Raw genomic sequence first — 21,260 nt, 5'->3', positions numbered from 1 at the left:
ATACTCGTTCCAGCGCTGTATGCTAGGTAATGTACAGTCTCAGGTGTGTCCGTTACCTGTGGAACACCGATCCTGCGACACGCCTCCAGGAAGTTCTCAACGTTTCTCCGACATTTCGCCATGGTGAGTTTAGGCTGCAGGACACAGACGCAGCGTTATTATAATGACCCCTCGTCTCTTTATTATTATTACATTATGGTGAGCACTCACCACAGCGGGGGAGGGGACGTGGATGCTGGGGACGGACCGAGGTCTCACGTGATTGGCCAGGTGACAGAGCACCACGCCGTCTGTCAAAGCTGCTCCCAGGTCGCTAGGCAACGACACCTTCAGACGAGCCTCGATATTCTGGAGAGACGGAGAGACAGGCGGACAGAGAGAAAAAGAGAGAGAGAGACGGACAGAGAGAGAGAGACAGACAGACAGAGAGACAGACGGACAGAGAGAGAGACAGACAGACAGAGAGAGAGACAGACAGACAGAGAGAGAGACAGACAGACAGAGAGAGAGACAGACAGACGGACAGAGAGACAGAGAACGACAGAGAAAGAGAGACAGACAAAGAGAGACAGACAGAGAGAGAGATAGAGAGATGGACAGAGAGACAGACAAAAAGACAGACAGACAGAGAAAGAGAGAGAGACAGAAAGACAGAGACGGACAGACAGAGAGAGAGACAGACAGAGTGACAGAGAGAGAGACAGTTTAAGGATCCTTAAAATGTCCGTTATATCTTGTTGTTTGAGTTTAGATTGAGCAGATGGAGCTACGGACCTTTCTGAGCATCTCCACCCGTTCAGCATCTTCTCCAACCAGAGGAGGAGCAGCTGGAGCCTGACTCTGAGAGGCAGCATCACCTACAGGACACACACACACACACACACACACACACACACACACACACAGCAGGAGTTACAACCCCGTTGCCTGGCTTAAACTTAAACACACCACATAGACTCCAGCCGACGGCCAGGTACCACGTCTGTTCTGTGGCTGCGTGAGAGGAAACAACTCTCCATGCCAGCAGGCAGTGGTACTCTATTCCTCATTCAACAAGGGAAACTCATAACGCTGCTATGATACGCACAACAAACAGCATCCCAGTCTGTCCCTCTCACTGTCTCTCTCTCTCCCAGTCTGTCCCTCTCACTGTCTCTCTCTCCCAGTCTGTCCCTCTCACTGTCTCTCTCTCTCCCAGTCTGTCCCTCTCACTGTCTCTCTCTCCCAGTCTGTCCCTCTCACTGTCTCTCTCTCTCCCAGTCTGTCCCTCTCACAGTCTGTTCCTGTCCCAGTCTCTCTCTCTCCCAGTCTGTCCCTCTCACTGTCTGTCCCTCTCACTGTCTCTCTCTCTCCCAGTCTGTCCCTCTCACAGTCTCTCTCTCTCTCCCAGTCTCTCTCTCTCTCCCAGTCTCTCTCTCTCTCCCAGTCTGTCCCTCTCACAGTCTCTCTCTCTCTCCCAGTCTCTCTCTCTCTCCCAGTCTGTTCCTGTCCCAGTCTGTCCCTCTCACAGTCTGTCCCTCTCACAGTCTCTCTCTCTCACAGTCTGTCCCTCTCACAGTCTGTCCCTCTCACAGTCTCTCTCTCTCACAGTCTGTTCCTGTCCCAGTCTCTCTCTCTCCCAGTCTGTCCCTCTCACAGTCTCTCTCTCTCACAGTCTGTCCCTATCCCAGTCTGTCCCTCTCACAGTCTGTCCCTCTCACAGTCTCTCTCTCTCACAGTCTGTTCCTATCCCAGTCTGTCCCTCTCCCAGTCTGTCCCTCTCCCAGTCTGTCCCTGGTCTGTCCGTCTGGAAAAAGCGACAAAAACTTCCAAAAAGGTGACAAAAACTTTGGAAACTGCCCAGTTTTGATTATTGGGGGGGGGGTTGAGAAGATTTGAGCTGTAATGTTGTATGAAATAAAAATGGGTATTACACTAAATAGACCTTCTTCACAGCAGACATGATGACCTGTCATAGTAGGAAGAGCCCAGCTGAGACTGATCACCTTAACGATGGCTCAGGTCCATCTAGTGTCCCAGTGAGATATGTCAGTGAGTCAGCATGAACACCACCAGGACCTCTGCTAAGAGGAACGCAGCCATCATTACTGGTTAGAACACACCTGTGCTGTTCCTACTCTGACATGTCAACATGTCTGCTGTGAGAAAGCTCTATTACACCAGTATCAAGACACGGTACTGCAGCTTTAAGGAGCTCCAGCATCAGCTTCACCTTTCCTCTTCTCTTCTTTCTGACCGAGACGGAAGAGGAAGCTCTCTGGCCGCAGAGCAGACGTCCGACAGGAAGCCCCGCCCCCTGAGGACGGGTACGAAGGCGACTGATTGGCTGGAAGAGAAAACAAATCAATCATTCAAAAACAGGACAGTAAACCATGTGAGAAAAGTAAGACAGTTATATTAACGTAGCGTATTACCGGTGGGAGACAGCGCTGCTCTGTCCTCTCCCTGCAGACACACAACACAGGATCATTAGTCATCAGTCTCAGTCAGTCATTATGTTCACACAGAGAGACTGGGTGATGTCAGTCGTTATGTTCAAACAGAGAGACTGTGATGTCAGTCGTTATGTTCAAACAGAGAGACTGTGATGTCAGTCGTTATGTTCAAACAGAGAGACTGTGATGTCAGTCGTTATGTTCAAACAGAGAGACTGTGATGTCAGTCGTTATGTTCAAACAGAGAGACTGGGTGATGTCAGTCGTTATGTTCAAACAGAGAGACTGGGTGATGTCAGTCGTTATGTTCAAACAGAGAAACTGTGATGTCAGTCGTTAAATGGGAATATGTTCTAGCTGTGAGGTTTGTTACCCAGTGTGACAGACAGACAGACAGATAGAGAGAGACAGACAGGTTGCTGTACCTGCAACAGACAGACAGATAGAGAGACAGACAGGTTGCTGTACCTGCAGCAGACAGAGACAGACAGACAGATAGAGAGAGAGACAGACAGGTTGCTGTACCTGCAGCAGACAGAGACAGACAGACAGATAGAGAGAGACAGACAGGTTGCTGTACCTGCAGCAGACAGACAGATAGAGAGAGAGACAGACAGGTTGCTGTACCTGCAGCAGACAGACAGACAGATAGAGAGAGAGACAGAGAGGTTGCTGTACCTGCAGCAGACAGGAAGTGGAGCTATCAGAAGCGTGAGAACGACAGCCGTCTACAGACTGATGGACGGAGAGAAAGAAGGACGGACAACAAGAAGAAGAAAGAGACTGATGGCAGGAATAAAAAGATGAAGGTTTAAATGAAAACAAACTGGCTCCAAAGCTGTAAACACGACACACGACAGTCTCATGTTTCTGCCGTCAGACTCGTCTCATGGTTCCAAACATACGCTGGTTTGATCTCTACATACATCTGCAGAGATGTAGTCTATAGTTTGGGCTGTGCAAGTACTCCAATTCTGTCCAGGATTTAGATTCCAGCTCCCAAAAACAATGAATTCAAACAAAAACGATTATTTTGCACGTTACGTTTTGCAAGGATTTCTTAAATGCAACACGCTTTCTAAACGTCAACGAGGATAGTGGATAAATTATCCTGATTTCAATACTGACCTCAATCGTTGGGATTAGGATTTATTACAGAACAGAGCAGCATTTTCATGAGGTTATATATATATATATATATATATATATATATATATATATATATATATACACACATATATCACACACACACATATATACACACACACACATATATATATATACATATATATATATATATATATATATACATATATACATACATATACACATATATACACATATATACACACATTATACATATATACACACACATATACATATATATACAGTGGGGTAAAAAAGTATTTAGTCAGCCACCAACTGTGCAAGTTCTCCCACTTAAAAAGATGAGAGAGGCCTGTAATCTTCATCATAGGTTCACTTCAACTATGAGAGACAACATGAGGAAAACAATCCAGAAAATCACATTGTAGGATTTTTAATGACTTTATTTGCAAATTATGGTGGAAAATAAGTATTTGGTCTCCTACAAACAAGCAAGATTTCTGGCTCTCCCAGACCTGTAACTTCTTCTTTAAGAGGCTCCTCTGTCCTCCACTCGTTACCTGTATTAATGGCACCTGTTTGAACTGGTTATCAGTATAAAAGACACCTGTCCACAACCTCAAACAGTCACACTCCAAACTCCACTATGGCCAAGACCAAAGAGCTGTCAAAGGACACCAGAAACAACATTGTAGACCTGCACCAGGCTGGGAAGACTGAATCTGCAACAGGTAAGCAGCTTGGTGTGAAGAAATCAACTGTGGGAGCAATTATAAGAAAATGGAAGACATACAAGACCACTAATAATCTCCCTCGATCCAGGGCTCCACGCAAGATCTCACCCCGTGGGGTCAAAATGATCACAAGAACGGTGAGCAAAACCCCAGAACCACGGGGGGGACCTAGTGAATGACCTGCAGAGAGCTGGGACCAAAGTAACAAAGGCTACCATCAGTAACACACTACGCCGCCAGGGACTCAAATCCTGCAGTGCCAGACGTGTCCCCTGATAAGCCAGTACATGTCCAGGCCCGTCTGGAGTTTGCTAGAGAGCATTTGGATGATCCAGAAGAGGATGATGAAACCAAAATAGAACTTTTTGGTAAAAACTCAACTGGTCGTGTTTGGAGGGGAAAGAATGCTGAGTTGCATCCAAAGAACACCATACCTACTGTGAAGCATGGGGGTGGAAACATCATGCTTTGGGGCTGTTTTTCTGCAAAGGCACCAGGACGACTGATCCGTGTAAAGGAAAGAATGAATGGGGCCATGTATCGTGAGATTTGGAGTGAAAACCTCCTTCCATCAGCAAGGGCATTGAAGATGAAACGTGGCTGGGTCTTTCAGCATGACAATGATCCCAAACACACCGCCCGGGCAACGAAGGAGTGGCTTCGTAAGAAGCATGTCAAGGTCCTGGAGTGGCCTAGCCAGTCTCCAGATCTCAACCCCATAGAAAATCTTTGGAGGGAGTTGAAAGTCTGTGTTGCCCAGCGACAGCCCCAAAACATCACTGCTCTAGAGGAGATCTGCATGGAGGAATGGGCCAAAATACCAGCAACAGTGTGTGAAAACCTTGTGAAGACTTACAGGAAACGTTTGACCTCTGTCATTGCCAACAAAGGTATATAACAAAGTATTGAGATGAACTTTTGTTATTGACCAAATACTTATTCTCCACCATAATTTGCAAAGAAAAACTGTGTGTGTGTATATATATATATATATATATATATATATATATATATATATATATATATATATATATATATGGGAGGGGTCACCTGACTGTGGGAGCCTGGTCGTCTCTTTATGGTGTTGGTGTTAAAGTCAGACTCAAATACCAACACACACTGAGACACACAGACAGACAGGCAGTAAGACAGACAGGCAGATAGACAGAGAGACAGACAGACAGACAGGCAGGTACACAGACAGACAGAGAGACAGACAGACAGATGTAAAGAAGGAGGAACAAACTGAAGAGAAAGTGAAGTGAAGATGATTTATAAAAACATAAGAACAAACGATGAACAGAAGAGAAAGGTTAAAGGAGAGAAAGGTTAAAGGAGAGAAAGGTTAAAGGAGAGAAAGGTTAAAGGAGAGAAAGGTTAAAGGAGAGAAGGGTTAAAGGAGAGAGAGGTTAAAGGAGAGAAAGGTTAAAGGAGAGAGAGGTTAAAGGAGAGAGAGGTTAAAGGAGAGAGAGGTTAAAGGAGAGAGAGGTTAAAGGAGAGAAGGGTTAAAGGAGAGAAGGGTTAAAGGAGAGAAGGGTTAAAGGAGAGAGGGGTTAAAGGAGAGAAGGGTTAAAGGAGAGAAGGGTTAAAGGAGAGAAGGGTTAAAGGAGAGAAGGGTTAAAGGAGAGAAAGGTTAAAGGAGAGAAGGGTTAAAGGAGAGAAGGGTTAAAGGAGAGAAGGGTTAAAGGAGAGAAGGGTTAAAGGAGAGAAGGGTTAAAGGAGAGAAGGGTTAAAGGAGAGAAGGGTTAAAGGAGAGAGAGGTTAAAGAGAGAGAGAGGGTTAAAGGAGAGAAGGGTTAAAGGAGAGAGAGGGTTAAAGGAGAGAAAGGTTAAAGGAGAGAGAGGTTAAAGGAGAGAGAGGTTAAAGGAGAAAGAGGTTAAAGGAGAGAGGGGTTAAAGAGAGAGAGAGGTTAAAGGAGAGAAAGGTTAAAGGAGAGAAGGGTTAAAGGAGAGAAGGGTTAAAGGAGAGAAGGGTTAAAGGAGAGAGAGGTTAAAGGAGAGAAGGGTTAAAGGAGAGAGAGGTTAAAGGAGAGAAGGGTTAAAGGAGAGAAGGGTTAAAGGAGAGAAAGGTTAAAGGAGAGAAGGGTTAAAGGAGAGAAGGGTTAAAGGAGAGAAAGGTTAAAGGAGAGAAGGGTTAAAGGAGAGAAGGTCGGCAGATGAAGAGAAAGAAGAAAGTTAATGCAGGAAGCAGATTCAGTTTCTATCTAAAGAAACAAGAACAGGAGTTAGAATACACACACATGAAATACATCTAAATCCTAGTTATTTATTCTCATTTTGATGTTTCATTACTTATTTCATATTCAATCAGTCTCCAAACAGCTGAATAATTTAGTGTGAATATAAGCTGCGTCATGCACAACCAGAAAGATTAGATTAGGGGCTAAGGAGACAGATGATAGGTGGATGGACTGGGAGGGGGCGGGGCTAAGAAGACAAGGAGACAGATGATAGGTGGATGATGGACTGGGAGGGGGCGGGGCTAAGAAGACAAGGAGACAGATGATAGGTGGATGATGGACTGGGAGGGGGCGGGGCTAAGAAGACAAGGAGACAGATGATAGGTGGATGATGGACTGGGAGGGGGCGGGGCTAAGAAGACAAGGAGACAGATGATAGGTGGATGATGGACTGGGAGGGGGCGGGGCTAAGAAGACAAGGAGACAGATGATGAATGAGTGACAGGTGACTCCATGCTGTAGGTTAGTGTGTGGAGTTAGATTAACGAGGAATCATTCTGATTTATGTTGAAAGCTAATATTTAGTGAAAACTTCCCGGGGTCTTTATTGTGAAACAGCTACAGGAAGTGCCGTGTTCAGTTTCCTGTGATGATTCAGTTTTTTCTGATTAAGAGGTATTTTAGTTTCAGTTGTTAGTAGATTTTGGGGGGGCGGGGCCAAACTCTTACCATGAAGAGGGCGGAGTCATCTGTGTGGGTGGAGCGTCTGGAGGGGTAGACGTTCTACACACACACACACACACACACACACGCAGAGATACACACACACAGACACACACACACACACACAGACACACACGCAGAGATACACACACACACAGACACACACACACAGACACACGCAGAGATACACACACACAGACACACGCAGAGACACACACAGACACACACACACACACACACACACAAAGATACAAACACAAACACACACACACACACACGCACAAACACACACACGCAGAGATACACACACACACACACAGAGATACAAACACAAACACACACACACACGCAGACACACGCAGACACACACACACACACACACGTGGACATGAGGTGAGGGTGAACAGGTGGAGGGGTGTGGCCTACACAGAGAGGCTAAGTCCCGCCCCTTCAGAATAACATTAACGGACACATTTAATCTGAAGTAAAGTCCCACGGGGGGGAACAGGAAGGGGCGGGACTTCTCCTCTCTATCGGGAGGGGGCGGAGCTAAAACACACTAAACTGACCAATGAGAATAAGACTCAGAGTGTTGTGCAGCTTTGACATTTTGGACTTTCAACCAGAATTATACGTAGAAAGCTGTGAAAACTATGTGATGAATAAAGAGAAGAGTCTCACCTCACTGTCTGGACTCACAGCTGCTTTATGCTGAAAAACAACAACAACAACAGCAGTTAGTCTGTCAACTCCATCTTTAATCTTCTGACATCATCTTTACTGGGAGACTCACTGCACCACTTTCTATCTGTACATCATCCAATCACTTCATTAGATGGATTTAGAGGGTTAGTTAAAGGGGCGTGTGACGCGTTGACGCTCGTGTGTGCATGTGTGTCTGTGTGTGCATGTGTGTCTGTGTGTGCATGTGTGTGTGATTGGTTAAAGGGGCGGTACCTTGGTGTAGCTGCTGATTGGTTAAAGGGGCGTGTGACAGGTTAAAGGGGCGGTACCTTGGTGTAGCTGCTGATTGGTTAAAGGGGCGGTACCTTGGTGTAGGTGCTGATTGGTTAAAGGGGTGTGTGACAGGTTAAAGGGGCGGTACCTTGGTGTAGCTGCTGATTGGTTAAAGGGGTGTGTGACAGGTTAAAGGGGCGGTACCTTGGTGTAGCTGCTGATTGGTTAAAGGGGCGTGTGTCAGGTTAAAGGGGCGGTACCTTGGTGTAGCTGCTGATTGGTTAAAGGGGCGTGTGACAGGTTAAAGGGGCGGTACCTTGGTGTAGCTGCTGACAGAGTCTCTCTGCAGAGATCGATTCTTCTGTCTCTCCTCGTCGTACCTCAGAGCAGCGAGATGAGCCTCCCTCCTCATCCTCTCCACCCCCCCTACACCAAGAACACCTCTCTGAGAGACAGACAGGCAGGCAGACAGACAGAAATGAGGATTTGTAGTTGATGGTCTACACTAGGGCTGTCCCAAACGATTATTTTTTAAACGATTGATCTAGAGATTCTTTTTTCAATTAACTAACAATACATTTTTCAATAAGCAATTATTTTCCCATTGCTCAATTATTAACAATTTACAAAAAAACTAATTTCAATAAGGTTCAAATGTAACACTGCATTGTTCAAGTAAAATGAATTAGTAGTGCAACCTGAAGCCAGATGTAGGCTATCAATCCAACCACAAAATAAAGTCACTTTCAGGAGGAGTAAGTGCAAAAAGAGTAGCCTGTATTTGCTTTATTTAACAGCAGTAGGTCAAATAATGAATAAGCTCTTCTCCCTTTAATCTTAGCAACATATGAAATCATAAGGCAAGTTGCAGAGTGTCTAATATAACAGTCTGTAATCGATTGGTCACTCATGATGATGGTGCTTATTGTTAAGTCATAGCGGGGCCCGTGCACGTTGTGTCCGAGCCCGGCCCGTTAACTGGAATTACGAGCTCGAGCCCGACTAAAACCCAACAATTGTTTAATACGTGGGCCGTTATAACTGACGTTATAAAAGGACTGGTGAGATATCTGAAACTATCTGGCCTGGTTGTGCAATTATCGAAGCCAGTGCTACAGATTGGGGAGAGACAGCACAGTTTACCTTACGCCGCCTTCCCACTGGCACTTGAAATCAGCTCCGTAATACGCAATACGCCCCCAGCGGACGTCGTACTACACCGTTGAAAAGCGTTGGAAACGAAAATGGCGGAGAGACTAGAAGGACTGATAAGTGTCTGAATGTACGATTCTCTATGACCTCTCTGATGAGGGTTATAGAGATATGAACAGAAAGGCTGCTGCTGCCCAGGACGTTGACATGTCAGGTCGGTTAAATGTGATATAGGGTATAATGTCAGTAGTTACATGTGATATAGGGTATAATGTCAATAGTTACATGTGATATAGGGTATAATAATAGTTACGTGTGATATAGGGTATAATAATAGTTACGTGTGATATAGGGGTATAATGTCAATAGTTAAATGTGATATAGGGGTATAATGTCAATAGTTACATGTGATATAATGTCAATAGTTAAATGTGATATAGGGTATAATGTCAATAGTTAAATGTGATATAGGGTATAATGTCAATAGTTACATGTGATATAGGGTATAATGTCAATAGTTACATGTGATATAGGGTATAATGTCAATAGTTACATGTGATATAGGGTATAATGTCAATAGTTACATGTGATATAGGGTATAATGTCAATAGTTACATGTGATATAGGGTATAATGTCAATAGTTACATGTGATATAATGTCAATAGTTACATGTGATATAATGTCAATAGTTACATGTGATATAGGGTATAATGTCAATAGTTACATGTGATATAGGGTATAATGTCAATAGTTACATGTGATATAGGGTATAATGTCAATAGTTACATGTGATATAGGGTATAATGTCAATAGTTACATGTGATATAGGGTATAATGTCAATAGTTACATGTGATATAGGGTATAATGTCAATAGTTACATGTGATATAGGGTATAATGTCAATAGTTACATGTGATATAGGGTATAATGTCAATAGTTACATGTGATATAGGGTATAATGTCAATAGTTACATGTGATATAGGGTATAATGTCAATAGTTACGTGTGATATAGGGGTATAATGTCAGTAGTTACGTGTGATATAGGGTATAATGTCAATAGTTACATGTGATATAGGGGTATAATAATAGTTACATGTGATATAGGGGTATAATGTCAATAGTTACGTGTGATATAGGGTATAATGTCAGTAGTTACGTGTGATATAGGGTATAATGTCAATAGTTACATGTGATATAGGGGTATAATGTCAATAGTTACATGTGATATAGGGTATAATGTCAATAGTTACATGTGATATAGGGTATAATGTCAATAGTTACATGTGATATAGGGTATAATGTCAATAGTTACATGTGATATAGGGTATAATGTCAATAGTTACATGTGATATAGGGTATAATGTCAATAGTTACATGTGATATAGGGTATAATGTCAATAGTTACATGTGATATAGGGTATAATGTCAATAGTTAAATGTGATATAGGGGTATAATGTCAATAGTTACATGTGATATAGGGTATAATGTCAATAGTTAAATGTGATATAGGGGTATAATGTCAATAGTTAAATGTGATATAGGGTATAATGTCAATAGTTACATGTGATATAATGTCAGTAGTTACATGTGATATAGGGTATAACGTCAATAGTTACATGTGATACAGGGTATAATGTCAGTAGTTATATGTGATATAATGTCAGTAGTTACATGTGATATAGGGTATAACGTCAATAGTTACATGTGATATAATGTCAGTAGTTACATGTGATATAGGGTATAATGTCAATAGTTAAACGTGATATAGGGTATAATGTCAATAGTTACGTGTGATATAATGTCAATAGTTACGTGTGATATAATGTCAATAGTTACATGTGATATAGGGTATAATGTCAGTAGTTACATGTGATATAATGTCAATAGTTACACGTGATATAATGTCAATAGTTACATGTGATATAGTATAATGTGATATAGGGTATAATGTCAATAGTTACATGTGTTATAGGGTATAATGTCAATAGTTACATGTGATATAGGGTGTAATGTCAATAGTTACGTGTGATATAGGGTATAATGTCAATAGTTACATGTGATATAATGTCAATAGTTACATGTGATATAATGTCAATAGTTACATGTGATATAATGTCAATAGTTACATGTGATATAATGTCAATAGTTACGTGTGATATAATGTCAATAGTTACATGTGATATAGGGTATAATGTCAATAGTTACATGTGATATAGGGTGTAATGTCAATAGTTACGTGTGATATAGGGTAGTAACATGCTAACTTCCGCTGGGATTTTCGGATAGGAACCGTCCGTAGCCTGTCGCAAGAGTTACATTTTTTTAACGCATCCGGATGACCAACTGACACGATTTCTTTCGCACCGCACTCGTTCGGACCCCATTCGCATGCCGGGTAAAAAACTGCTACCTCCGTTAAAATGTTACAACGTTTTCAGACTTTTGTCTTTAGTCTCTATAAACTGATGTTTGTAGCAGACAGAAGACGGTATTACCTGGCTCTGGGCACTGGAGGGCGCTGTTACACCATCCACAACACTCCTAGAGACAGACAGACAGACAGACAGAGAGACAAACAGACAGACAGACACACAGGCAGACAGAGAGAGACAAGACAGACACAGAGAGAGAGAGAGAGAGAGAGACAGACACACAGACAGAGAGACAGACAGACAGGCAGGCAGAGAGAGAGACGGAGACACAGGCAGACAGACAGAGAGAGAGAGAGAGAGGCAGACAGAGAGAGCGAGACAGAATGTTAGACAGCTCAGAGTTGTTTTACAGTCAGCATCTCTTCTGTCAGAAGGTAATCCGTGGAGTCAGTGTACCTGTTGTGTCTCCTCGTGTCTTCTGTCCTTGAGTTGGTTTTTACTGGAGAACCCTGGACACACAAACAGGAAGTCACACTTTACAAAATAAACTACATGTGGGAACCTTTGTCACTTTGGTTTCTCTGTTTCTTAAAAGGGTAACTTGTTGTGTTTTTCAACCTGAACCTTATTTTCCCATGCATTGGTGTCAAAGTGTCTGATGGGAGAACAATCTTTAGAATTGGTCCAGTATAAAGTAAGAAATGAGCTGCAATGTAACCAAACCCACCAGACTCCATGTAAATAATCAGGACTTTTAGCATCGTAAAACACACTTCATTCAAAGTGGACAGAAACTAAACTATCAAAAGTCTTCTTGGTTCATCTTTCCACTGTTCCAACAATCACCACTCTGGTTTGGTTGAAATAAACCCTTAATTCACCCATTTACATGTGGAGATATGCTGGCTCTATACACACTAAAAGTCCTGATTATTTACATGGAGTCTGGTGGAGATATGCTGGCTCTATACACGCTAAAAGTCCTCAATATTTACATGGAGTCTGGTGGAAATATGCTGGCTCTATACACGCTAAAAGTCCTCAATATTTACATGGAGTCTGGTGGAGATATGCTGGCTCTATACACGCTAAAAGTCCTGATTATTTACATGGAGTCTGGTGGAGATATGCTGGCTCTATACACGCTAAAAGTCCTGATTATTTACATGGAGTCTGGTGGAGATATGCTGGCTCTATACACGCTAAAAGTCCTGATTATTTACATGGAGTCTGGTGTAGTTTGGTGATGGTGATTTCGGGGCTGTTTCATGTTAAACTAAAAGGATCTTACTCTTTAACTAAAAGGTCTATCTCTGTAGGGATTCTTTCATAATGTTGTCAGACACTTTTAATAATAATCTGAGTCTGTCAGCAGCAACAACAGAACTTTTAGTGGACGCTGACTGAACATCTGTCCTGTAGGGTTAGGGTTTAGACACCAACAACCTACCTCTCTGGTGATGCGTCTCTCAATGTAGGCCATGAACTGAGAGCTCAGGCTGACGCTGTCCCTGCTGCCACTGGCTCTACTCCTCCCTTCCTCCTCCTCCTCCTCTCCCACACAGCTGTCTATGTAGTCTATCTGCTCCGACTCCACATCTGGCAGACAGACAGATCCTGTCACAAAACTGATTCCGTTTTCTTTTAACAATCTCATTTGTATCAACAACAATGTGAATGTGATGAACTTACGCGTGCCATTGGCCAGCGGAGGTCTCTGTCTCTGCTCTCGGCTGATCTCTGCTACTCTCAGTGGCAGCTCTGACAGCTCCTCTGTAGGCTGCACACACAGACACACAGACAGGTAGTGTGTAGCTCACACACACACACACAGACAGGTAGTGTGTAGCTCACACACACACACAGACAGGTAGTGTGTAGCTCACACACACACACAGACAGGTAGTGTGTAGCTCACACACACACACAGACATACAGGTAGTGTGTAGCTCACACACACACACACACACACAGACAGACAGGTAGTGTGTAGCTCACACACACACACACAGACAGGTAGTGTGTAGCTCACACAGACACACACAGACAGACAGGTAGTGTGTAGCTCACACAGACAGACAGGTAGTGTGTAGCTCACACACACACACACAGACAGGTAGTGTGTAGCTCACACACACAGACAGGTAGTGTGTAGCTCACACACACAGACAGGTAGTGTGTAGCTCACACACACAGACAGGTAGTGAGCTCACACACAGACAGGTAGTGAGCTCACACACAGACAGGTAGTGTGTAGCTCACACACACAGACAGGTAGTGTGTAGCTCACACACACAGACAGGTAGTGTGTAGCTCACACACAGACAGGTAGTGAGCTCACACACAGACAGGTAGTGAGCTCACACACAGACAGGTAGTGAGCTCACACACACAGACATTGGATTATGTATTTGTACACTACTGGTCCAAAGTTTGGGGTCACTTAGAAATGTCCATTCCCCTCCATTACAGACAGAATAGCAGCTGAGATCAGTCTCATTGTGTCTGTAACCAGGACAGCAGTTTTCAGATATCATTATGGGATTACATCTTTGTAAAAGGGTTCTCCATGTTTTAAAATGATATCAGATTAGTAAACAGGATGAGCTTTTGGACCACTGGATGAATGGCTGCTGATAGTGGGGAATGTAGATATTATACTAAAGATCAGCCAGTCCAGAACCCTTTTACAATTATATAAACACATGATATCTGAAAGCTGCTGCCCTGGTTACACAAACACAATGCATGTATCTGAATATTATTGGAATTTCTGATGAATACAAATTTGAGAAAAGGTGTGTGTGTTTCTCTGTGTGTGTTTCTCTGTGTGTGTGTGTGTTTCTCTTGTGTGTGTGTTTCTCTGTGTGTGTGTGTTTCTCTGTGTGTGTGTGTTTCTCTTGTGTGTGTGTTTCTCTGTGTGTGTGTGTTTCTCTGTGTGTGTGTGTTTCTCTGTGTGTGTGTGTTTCTCTGTGTGTGTGTGTTTCTCTTGTGTGTGTGTGTTTCTCTGTGTGTGTGTGTTTCTCTTGTGTGTTTCTCTGTGTGTGTGTGTTTCTCTGTGTGTGTGTGTTTCTCTGTGCGTGTGTGTTTCTCTGTGCGTGTGTGTTTCTCTGTGCGTGCGCGTGTGTTTCTCTGTGTGTGTTTCTCTGTGTGTGCGTGTGTGTTTCTCTGTGTGTGCGTGTGTTTCTCTGTGTGTGTGTGTGGTGTGTGTGTGTGTTTCTCTGTGTGTGTGTGTGGTGTGTGTGTGTGTGTGTTTCTCTGTGTGTGTGTGTGTGGTGTGTGTGTGTGTGTGTGTTTCTCTGTGTGTGTTTCTCTGTGTGTGTGTGTGTTTCTCTGTGTGTGTGTGTTTCTCTGTGTGTGTGTGTTTCTCTGTGTGTGTGTGTTTCTCTTGTGTGTGTGTTTCTCTGTGTGTGTGTGTTTCTCTGTGTGTGTGTGTTTCTCTGTGTGTGTGTGTGTTTCTCTGTGTGTGTGTGTGGTGTGTGTGTGTGTGTTTCTCTGTGTGTGTGTGTTTCTCTGTGTGTGTGTGTTTCTCTGTGTGTGTGTGTGTGTGTGTGTTTCTCTGTGTGTGTTTCTCTGTGTGTGTGTGTGTTTCTCTTGTGTGTGTGTTTCTCTGTGTGTGTGTGTTTCTCTGTGTGTGTGTGTGTTTCTCTGTGTGTGTGTGTTTCTCTTGTGTGTGTGTTTCTCTGTGTGTGTGTGTTTCTCTGTGTGTGTGTGTTTCTCTGTGTGCGTGTGTTTCTCTGTGTGTGTGTGTGTTTCTCTGTGTGTGTGTGTTTCTCTTGTGTGTTTCTCTGTGTGTGTGTGTGTTTCTCTTGTGTGTGTGTTTCTCTGTGTGTGTGTGTTTCTCTGTGCGTGTGTGTTTCTCTGTGTGTGTGCGTGTGTTTCTCTGTGTGTGCGTGTGTGTTTCTCTGTGTGTGCGTGTGTGTTTCTCTGTGTGTGCGTGTGTTTCTCTGTGTGTGCGTGTGTTTCTCTGTGTGTGTGTGTGGTGTGTGTGTGTGTTTCTCTGTGTGTGTGTGTGGTGTGTGTGTGTGTGTTTCTCTGTGTGTGTGTGTGTGTGTGTGTTTCTCTGTGTGTGTGTGTGTGTGTGTTTCTCTGTGTGTGCGTGTTTCTCTGTGTGTGCGTGTTTCTCTGTGTGTGCGTGTGTGTTTCTCTGTGTGTGTGTGTGTGTGGTGTGTGTGTGTGTGTGTGTGTGTCTCTGTGGTGTCTAACCTCGTTCCCCGACCATCTCTTGTCTCCGCTGTCGACGCTGTTGAAGCCAGAATCCAGCGCTCCGTACGGCCGGCCGGGGTACAGCTCATCAACACTGGCAGACAGACAGACTTAGTCAGCTAAAATAAATAAGATCCCTCCAGCAGAGACTCTGACTGCAGCTCTGTGCGTGAGCCTCACAGCATCCTTCGCCCAGAGTACTGGACTGAATTAAAGGAAACCTGTTGGGCCTGTTTGACTGTTCTTTGTGTCATCACCGTTCACATCTATAGACTGTGAGAACCACTCGCCCTGCTAGAGTATGAAAACATAACGTAATGCACACTGACTGACAAAAACAAGACAAAGAAGTGATTCAGGTCGACCAAAACGGTGGATTTTTTTTAACATTTTGACCCAGAAAAACTAAAAGTTGCATCATGGTCGACGGGGGAGACAACACGAGTGTTAAATGAAGGTTTTATAGTATCTAAGATTGTCATTCACACATACTGGTGTAGCCCCTACAATAGCCCTTGAAATGAACTGAAAACGTGTGAAAACTGCATTATGTCTTCATTAATCATCATTAATTAATACATCAATGTTGAAGCGTTAACGTGAGAAAAGAAGCAAAGAAAGAGTTGTGTTCTGACCAGGAGCCGAAGTTTAAAGGCCGTCTGTCGTAGTCTGGGAGGTCGGGGGTCGTCTTACTGGCCTCCAGGTTCAGATACTTAAATATGTGGACCTTCCCTTTAATGCAGATCTGCACACACACAACACACACAACACACACAGTCAGCTGGAACTCACCCAGACTTCTGCCTCTGTGAGAGGGGGGAACACCAGAGCAGGGGGAATGAGAGGGGGGAACACCAGAGCAGGGGGAATGAGAGGGGGAACACCAGAGCAGGGGGAATGAGAGGGGAGACACCAGAGCAGGGGGGAATGAGAGGGGGGGGAACACCAGAGCAGGGGGAATGAGAGGGGGGGAATGAGGGAGGGGGAACACCAGAGCAGGGGGGAATGAGAGGGGGGAACCCCAGAGCAGGGGGAATGAGGAGGGGGAACACCAGAGCAGGGGGAATGAGAGGGGGAAACACCAGAGCAGGGGGACGAGAGGGGGAAACACCAGAGCAGGGGGAATGAGAGGGGGGAACACCAGAGCAGGGGGAACGAGAGGGGGAAACACCAGAGCAGGGGGAATGAGAGGGGGAACACCAGAGCAGGAGGAATGAGAGGGGGAACACCAGAGCAGGGGGAACGAGAGGGGGAAACACCAGAGCAGGGGGAATGAGAGGGGGGAGCACCAGAGCAGGGGGAACGAGAGGGGGGGGAAACACCAGAGCAGGGGGAATGAGAGGGGGGAACACCAGAGCAGGGGGAATGAGAGGGGGAACACCAGAGCAGGGGGAATGAGAGGGGGGAACACCAGAGCAGGGGGAATGAGAGGGGGAAACACCAGAGCAGGGGGAATGAGAGGGGGTAAACACCAGAGCAGGGGGAATGAGAGAACATCATTGAGCAACATGTCAACATTGAATGGGATAGTCAGCCCTAGAGGCTGATGTCACTTCCTGTGTGTACCTGTGCAGGTGGCGTCTGCAGGGGGTTGTTGTCGAGGACGATGGTCTGTAGCTGCATGAGCCGTCGGTAACAGACGGGGATGGACGTCACTTTGTTACAGGAGAAGTCCAGACGCACCAACGGGAGATCTGCCAGCTCTGAGCACACACACACACACACACACACACACACACACACACACATATTAAACAGGAATACACACAGTGGGGGTGTGTGCGTCTCTCTGTGTATGTGTACCTGCACACATGTGTGTGTCTGTATCTGCGTGTATACCTGCATGTGTGTGTGTGTGTGTGTGTGTGTGTGTGTGTGTATACGTGTGTGTGTGTGAGTGTGTGTGTATATATGTGTGTGTGTATATGTGTGTGTGTGTGTGTGTGTGTACCTGGAGGCAGGCGGACCAGGTGGTTCCTCCGGATGTTCAGGTCTCTCAGAGCCTCCAGCTGACCCACCTGAGACGGCAGAGTCTGGATCTCATTACAGCTCACATCCTGCAGGGGGCCGTCCACACAGCCATCAATAACTGACACACACAGCCATCAATAACTGACACACACAGCCATCAATAACTGACACACACAGCCATCAATAACTGACACACACAGCCATCAATAACTGACACACACAGCCATCAATAACTGACACACACAGCCATCAATAAGTGATAATCAATAGCTCTTGCTGATTAGGACAGGTAGATAACGTGATGTAATCAGACTGAGACTAACCAGCTCAGTGAGGTGTCTCAGCTGTCCCAGCTCCTCTGGCAGAGAAACCAGTTTGTTGTTGCAGGCGATCAAAACCTTCAGAGGAAGACTGCAGACCACCACAGGGAGGACAGACAGCTGGTTCCGACTGAGAGAGAGAGAGACAGGGAGGGAGAGACAGGGAGGGAGGGAGAGAGACAGGGAGGAGAGAGAGAGAGACAGGGAGGAGGGAGAGAGACAGGGAGGGAGAGAGAGACAGGGAGGGAGAGAGAGAGACAGGGAGGGAGGGAGAGAGACAGGGAGGGAGACGAAGAGACAGAGAGGGAGAGAGAGAGGGAGAGAGAGAGAGAGAGAGAGAGAGGGAGAGAGAGAGAGGGAGGGAGACAGAGAGAGAGGGAGGGAGGGACAGGGAGAGAGCGAGAGAGACAGGGAGGGAGAGAGGGAGAGAGAGAGACAGAGAGACAGGGAGGGAGAGAGGGAGAGAGAGACAGGGAGGGAGGGAGAGAGACAGGGAGGGAGACAGAGAGACAGAGAGGGAGACAGAGAGGGAGAGAGAGAGACAGAGAGAGAGGGAGGGAGACAGAGAGACAGGGAGGGAGAGAGACAGGGAGGGAGAGGGGGACAGGGAGGGAGACAGAGAGACAGGGAGGGAGAGAGACAGGGAGGGAGAGGGGGACAGGGAGGGAGACAGAGAGACAGGGAGGGAGACAGAGAGACAGGGAGAGAGACAGAGAGAGACAGAGAGGGAGACCGAGAGGGAGACAGGCAGACATCAGTGTTATTGCTGCTCTTCTAAAAATACTTCCACTTCTCAAAAAAATGAATGCGATGATGATGCGTCTGCGTGTGTGTGTGTGTGTCTCTCTGTGTGTGTCTCTCTGTGTGTGTCTCTCTGTGTGTGTGTGTGTGTGTGTGTGTGTGTGTGTGTGTGTGTGTGTGTGTGTGTGTGTTACCTGAGGTTGAGGCAGGTGAGGGCCTGCAGGTTGAGCAGACTGTCCGGCAGAGACCGTAGACAGTTCTGGTAAAGGTTCAGACTCTCCAGAGACACGAAGAGACAGACCTCCAGAGGGAGCTCTGACAGACGGTTACGAGACAAGTCTACACACACAGAGAGACACACACACACACACACACACACACACACACACACACACACACACACGTTAGGTTATATTACGTCACATATAAGACACTTTCATCCAAAACAACAAAGGAATCAGAGCTGTATGTCATCAACTGTTTAGTTTCTATGTTTATACTGTGTGTGTCTGTGTGTGTGTGTGTGTGTGTGTGTGTGTGTGTGTGTGTGTGTGTGTGTGTGTGTTAAACTCGTGACTGAGTCTGGAAATAGAAACCTAACATTGAACAAACAGCCAGTCTGTATCTGAAGCTACCTCGTCTCACAGCCGTCCTCCAATCAGATCACTCTACTCTATAAGTGTGTGGTTGTCATGGTGACACAGCTGGACGCCCTGACCTCGCTGACCAGCTGATCTCCTGCAGCTTAACAGCAGGTGTTAGAGCCCTAATAATTTATAGATGTTGTGCTCTTTATCGTCCCTAACATGTCTTCTTTCAGACTGGTGGAAAGACTACACTTCTGTCTGTCTGTTTAGTGTCTATAGATTCCTCCTAAAATACCCAGAAGACCCAGAATACCTTTAGACAACCTTTAGACAACCTTTAGAAAACCTTTAGACAACCTTTAGACAACCTTTAGACAAGGTTGTTGTTCTCCTTATTGTGCAAAACAAACCCAACCATCAGGACAACTCAGCAGGTACTTTGTTTGGTACTGTGGAGTAGGGCTGCACAACTCCACTCTGATTGGCGGAGCATGTCTGTGTGTGTGTCTCTGTGAGTGAGTGTGTGTGTGTGTGTGTCTCTGTGAGTGTGAGTGTGAGTGTGTGTGTGAGTGTGTGTCTCTGTGAGTGTGTGTGTGAGTGTGTGTGTGTGTGTGTGGACAGTCAGCCAATCAGACTGGAGTTTCCCCCAGACTGTGTGGGATACATGATGATAGAATACACTCCACAGTACCAAACAAAGTACACTCAGTATGTATCTATATTTATCAGTGCAGCTGTGAAGGGGATCAGCACCTGGCCGGCAGGAAGTACACATCACCATGGTAACATTTACTTCCTGTTGTACAACGCACACACACACACACACACTAAGAGACACACACACACACACTAAGAGACACGCACACACACACTAACAGAGACACACACACACTAACAGAGACACACACACACTAACAGAGACACACACACACACACACACGACGAGCCAGATGTGTCTCCATCACCCTTGTCACAGTGAGGTCACAGGCTGAGGGCGAGCCAGCTGTTAGGTCTAAACGTGACAGCTGACTGCAGGAGAGCCCTTCTACCTGTTGAAATACCTTTTTAAAAAGGACACAACCCAGAACATTCACTGTTGCACGTTTAGCTCCTACCGTACCCCGTGTTTCAAAGGCTCAATGACTTGATTTAATGGTCGAGGGTTATATCCAACAGATTATTGACATTTTACATATTATATAGCAACTTTTAAAAAGGGACAGTACTTCCAGTAACACAAACACGATCCCATGGACACAATCAGTTCTTGGTCACACACACACACAGAGACACACACAGAGACACACACACACACACACACACACAGACAGAGACACACACACACACACACCCAAACAGAGACACACACACACACACACACACACACACACACACACACACACACACACACCCAAATAGAGACACACACACGCACACACACCCAAATAGAGACACACACACACACACACACACACACACAACGGACAGCAATCACTTTTTGGTCAACTAGACCAGCTAACTTTAATGTGTGCTAACTGTCTGTGTGTTTACCACCACAGTTAGCATGCTAGCTGGCTTCACCAACCGTCAACAACAACAACAACAACAACCACCTCCTCCAAAACTGACAGTTTCAACCCCAACACATCTCTCTTCTGTCCCACAGGCCTTCACCTCCATTTAACACCATTAACACCACCATAAACCACATAGGTTCACAACACATGGCGTTTTTAAACTAAGTTACAGCGTGCAAACTAGCCCAGGTTAGC

General features: G+C 45.3%; 1 protein-coding gene across 2 annotated transcripts in view; it reads right to left on the bottom strand.

Annotated features, from left to right (window-relative positions):
* The window catches only part of lrch3 (leucine-rich repeats and calponin homology (CH) domain containing 3), a 39,756-nt gene that overhangs the window by 16,788 nt on the left and 1,708 nt on the right, over nt 1-21,260 (bottom strand). Inside the window, exons 2-19 of one of the 2 annotated variants that reach the window (XM_078247283.1) lie at nt 19,096-19,240; nt 18,164-18,290; nt 17,821-17,926; nt 17,436-17,572; nt 16,505-16,614; nt 15,870-15,963; nt 13,356-13,443; nt 13,114-13,262; nt 12,120-12,172; nt 11,787-11,832; nt 8,452-8,580; nt 7,860-7,889; nt 7,185-7,238; nt 2,415-2,445; nt 2,213-2,326; nt 775-857; nt 211-348; nt 57-134 (exon numbers count right to left, since the gene is read on the bottom strand). In XM_078247283.1, the coding sequence (XP_078103409.1) occupies nt 57-134; nt 211-348; nt 775-857; nt 2,213-2,326; nt 2,415-2,445; nt 7,185-7,238; nt 7,860-7,889; nt 8,452-8,580; nt 11,787-11,832; nt 12,120-12,172; nt 13,114-13,262; nt 13,356-13,443; nt 15,870-15,963; nt 16,505-16,614; nt 17,436-17,572; nt 17,821-17,926; nt 18,164-18,290; nt 19,096-19,240 (1,712 nt within the window). The remainder of the gene's footprint in view (nt 1-56; nt 135-210; nt 349-774; nt 858-2,212; nt 2,327-2,414; nt 2,446-7,184; nt 7,239-7,859; nt 7,890-8,451; nt 8,581-11,786; nt 11,833-12,119; nt 12,173-13,113; nt 13,263-13,355; nt 13,444-15,869; nt 15,964-16,504; nt 16,615-17,435; nt 17,573-17,820; nt 17,927-18,163; nt 18,291-19,095; nt 19,241-21,260) is intronic. The other variant, XM_078247284.1, reaches the window with a different exon arrangement.

Source organism: Sander vitreus, chromosome 3, assembly GCF_031162955.1.
Source record: "Sander vitreus isolate 19-12246 chromosome 3, sanVit1, whole genome shotgun sequence".
NCBI classification, from domain to species: domain Eukaryota; kingdom Metazoa; phylum Chordata; class Actinopteri; order Perciformes; family Percidae; genus Sander; species Sander vitreus.
Note: the sequence above shows the minus strand (reverse complement) of the source record. Positions and strands in the feature narration are given on the sequence as shown.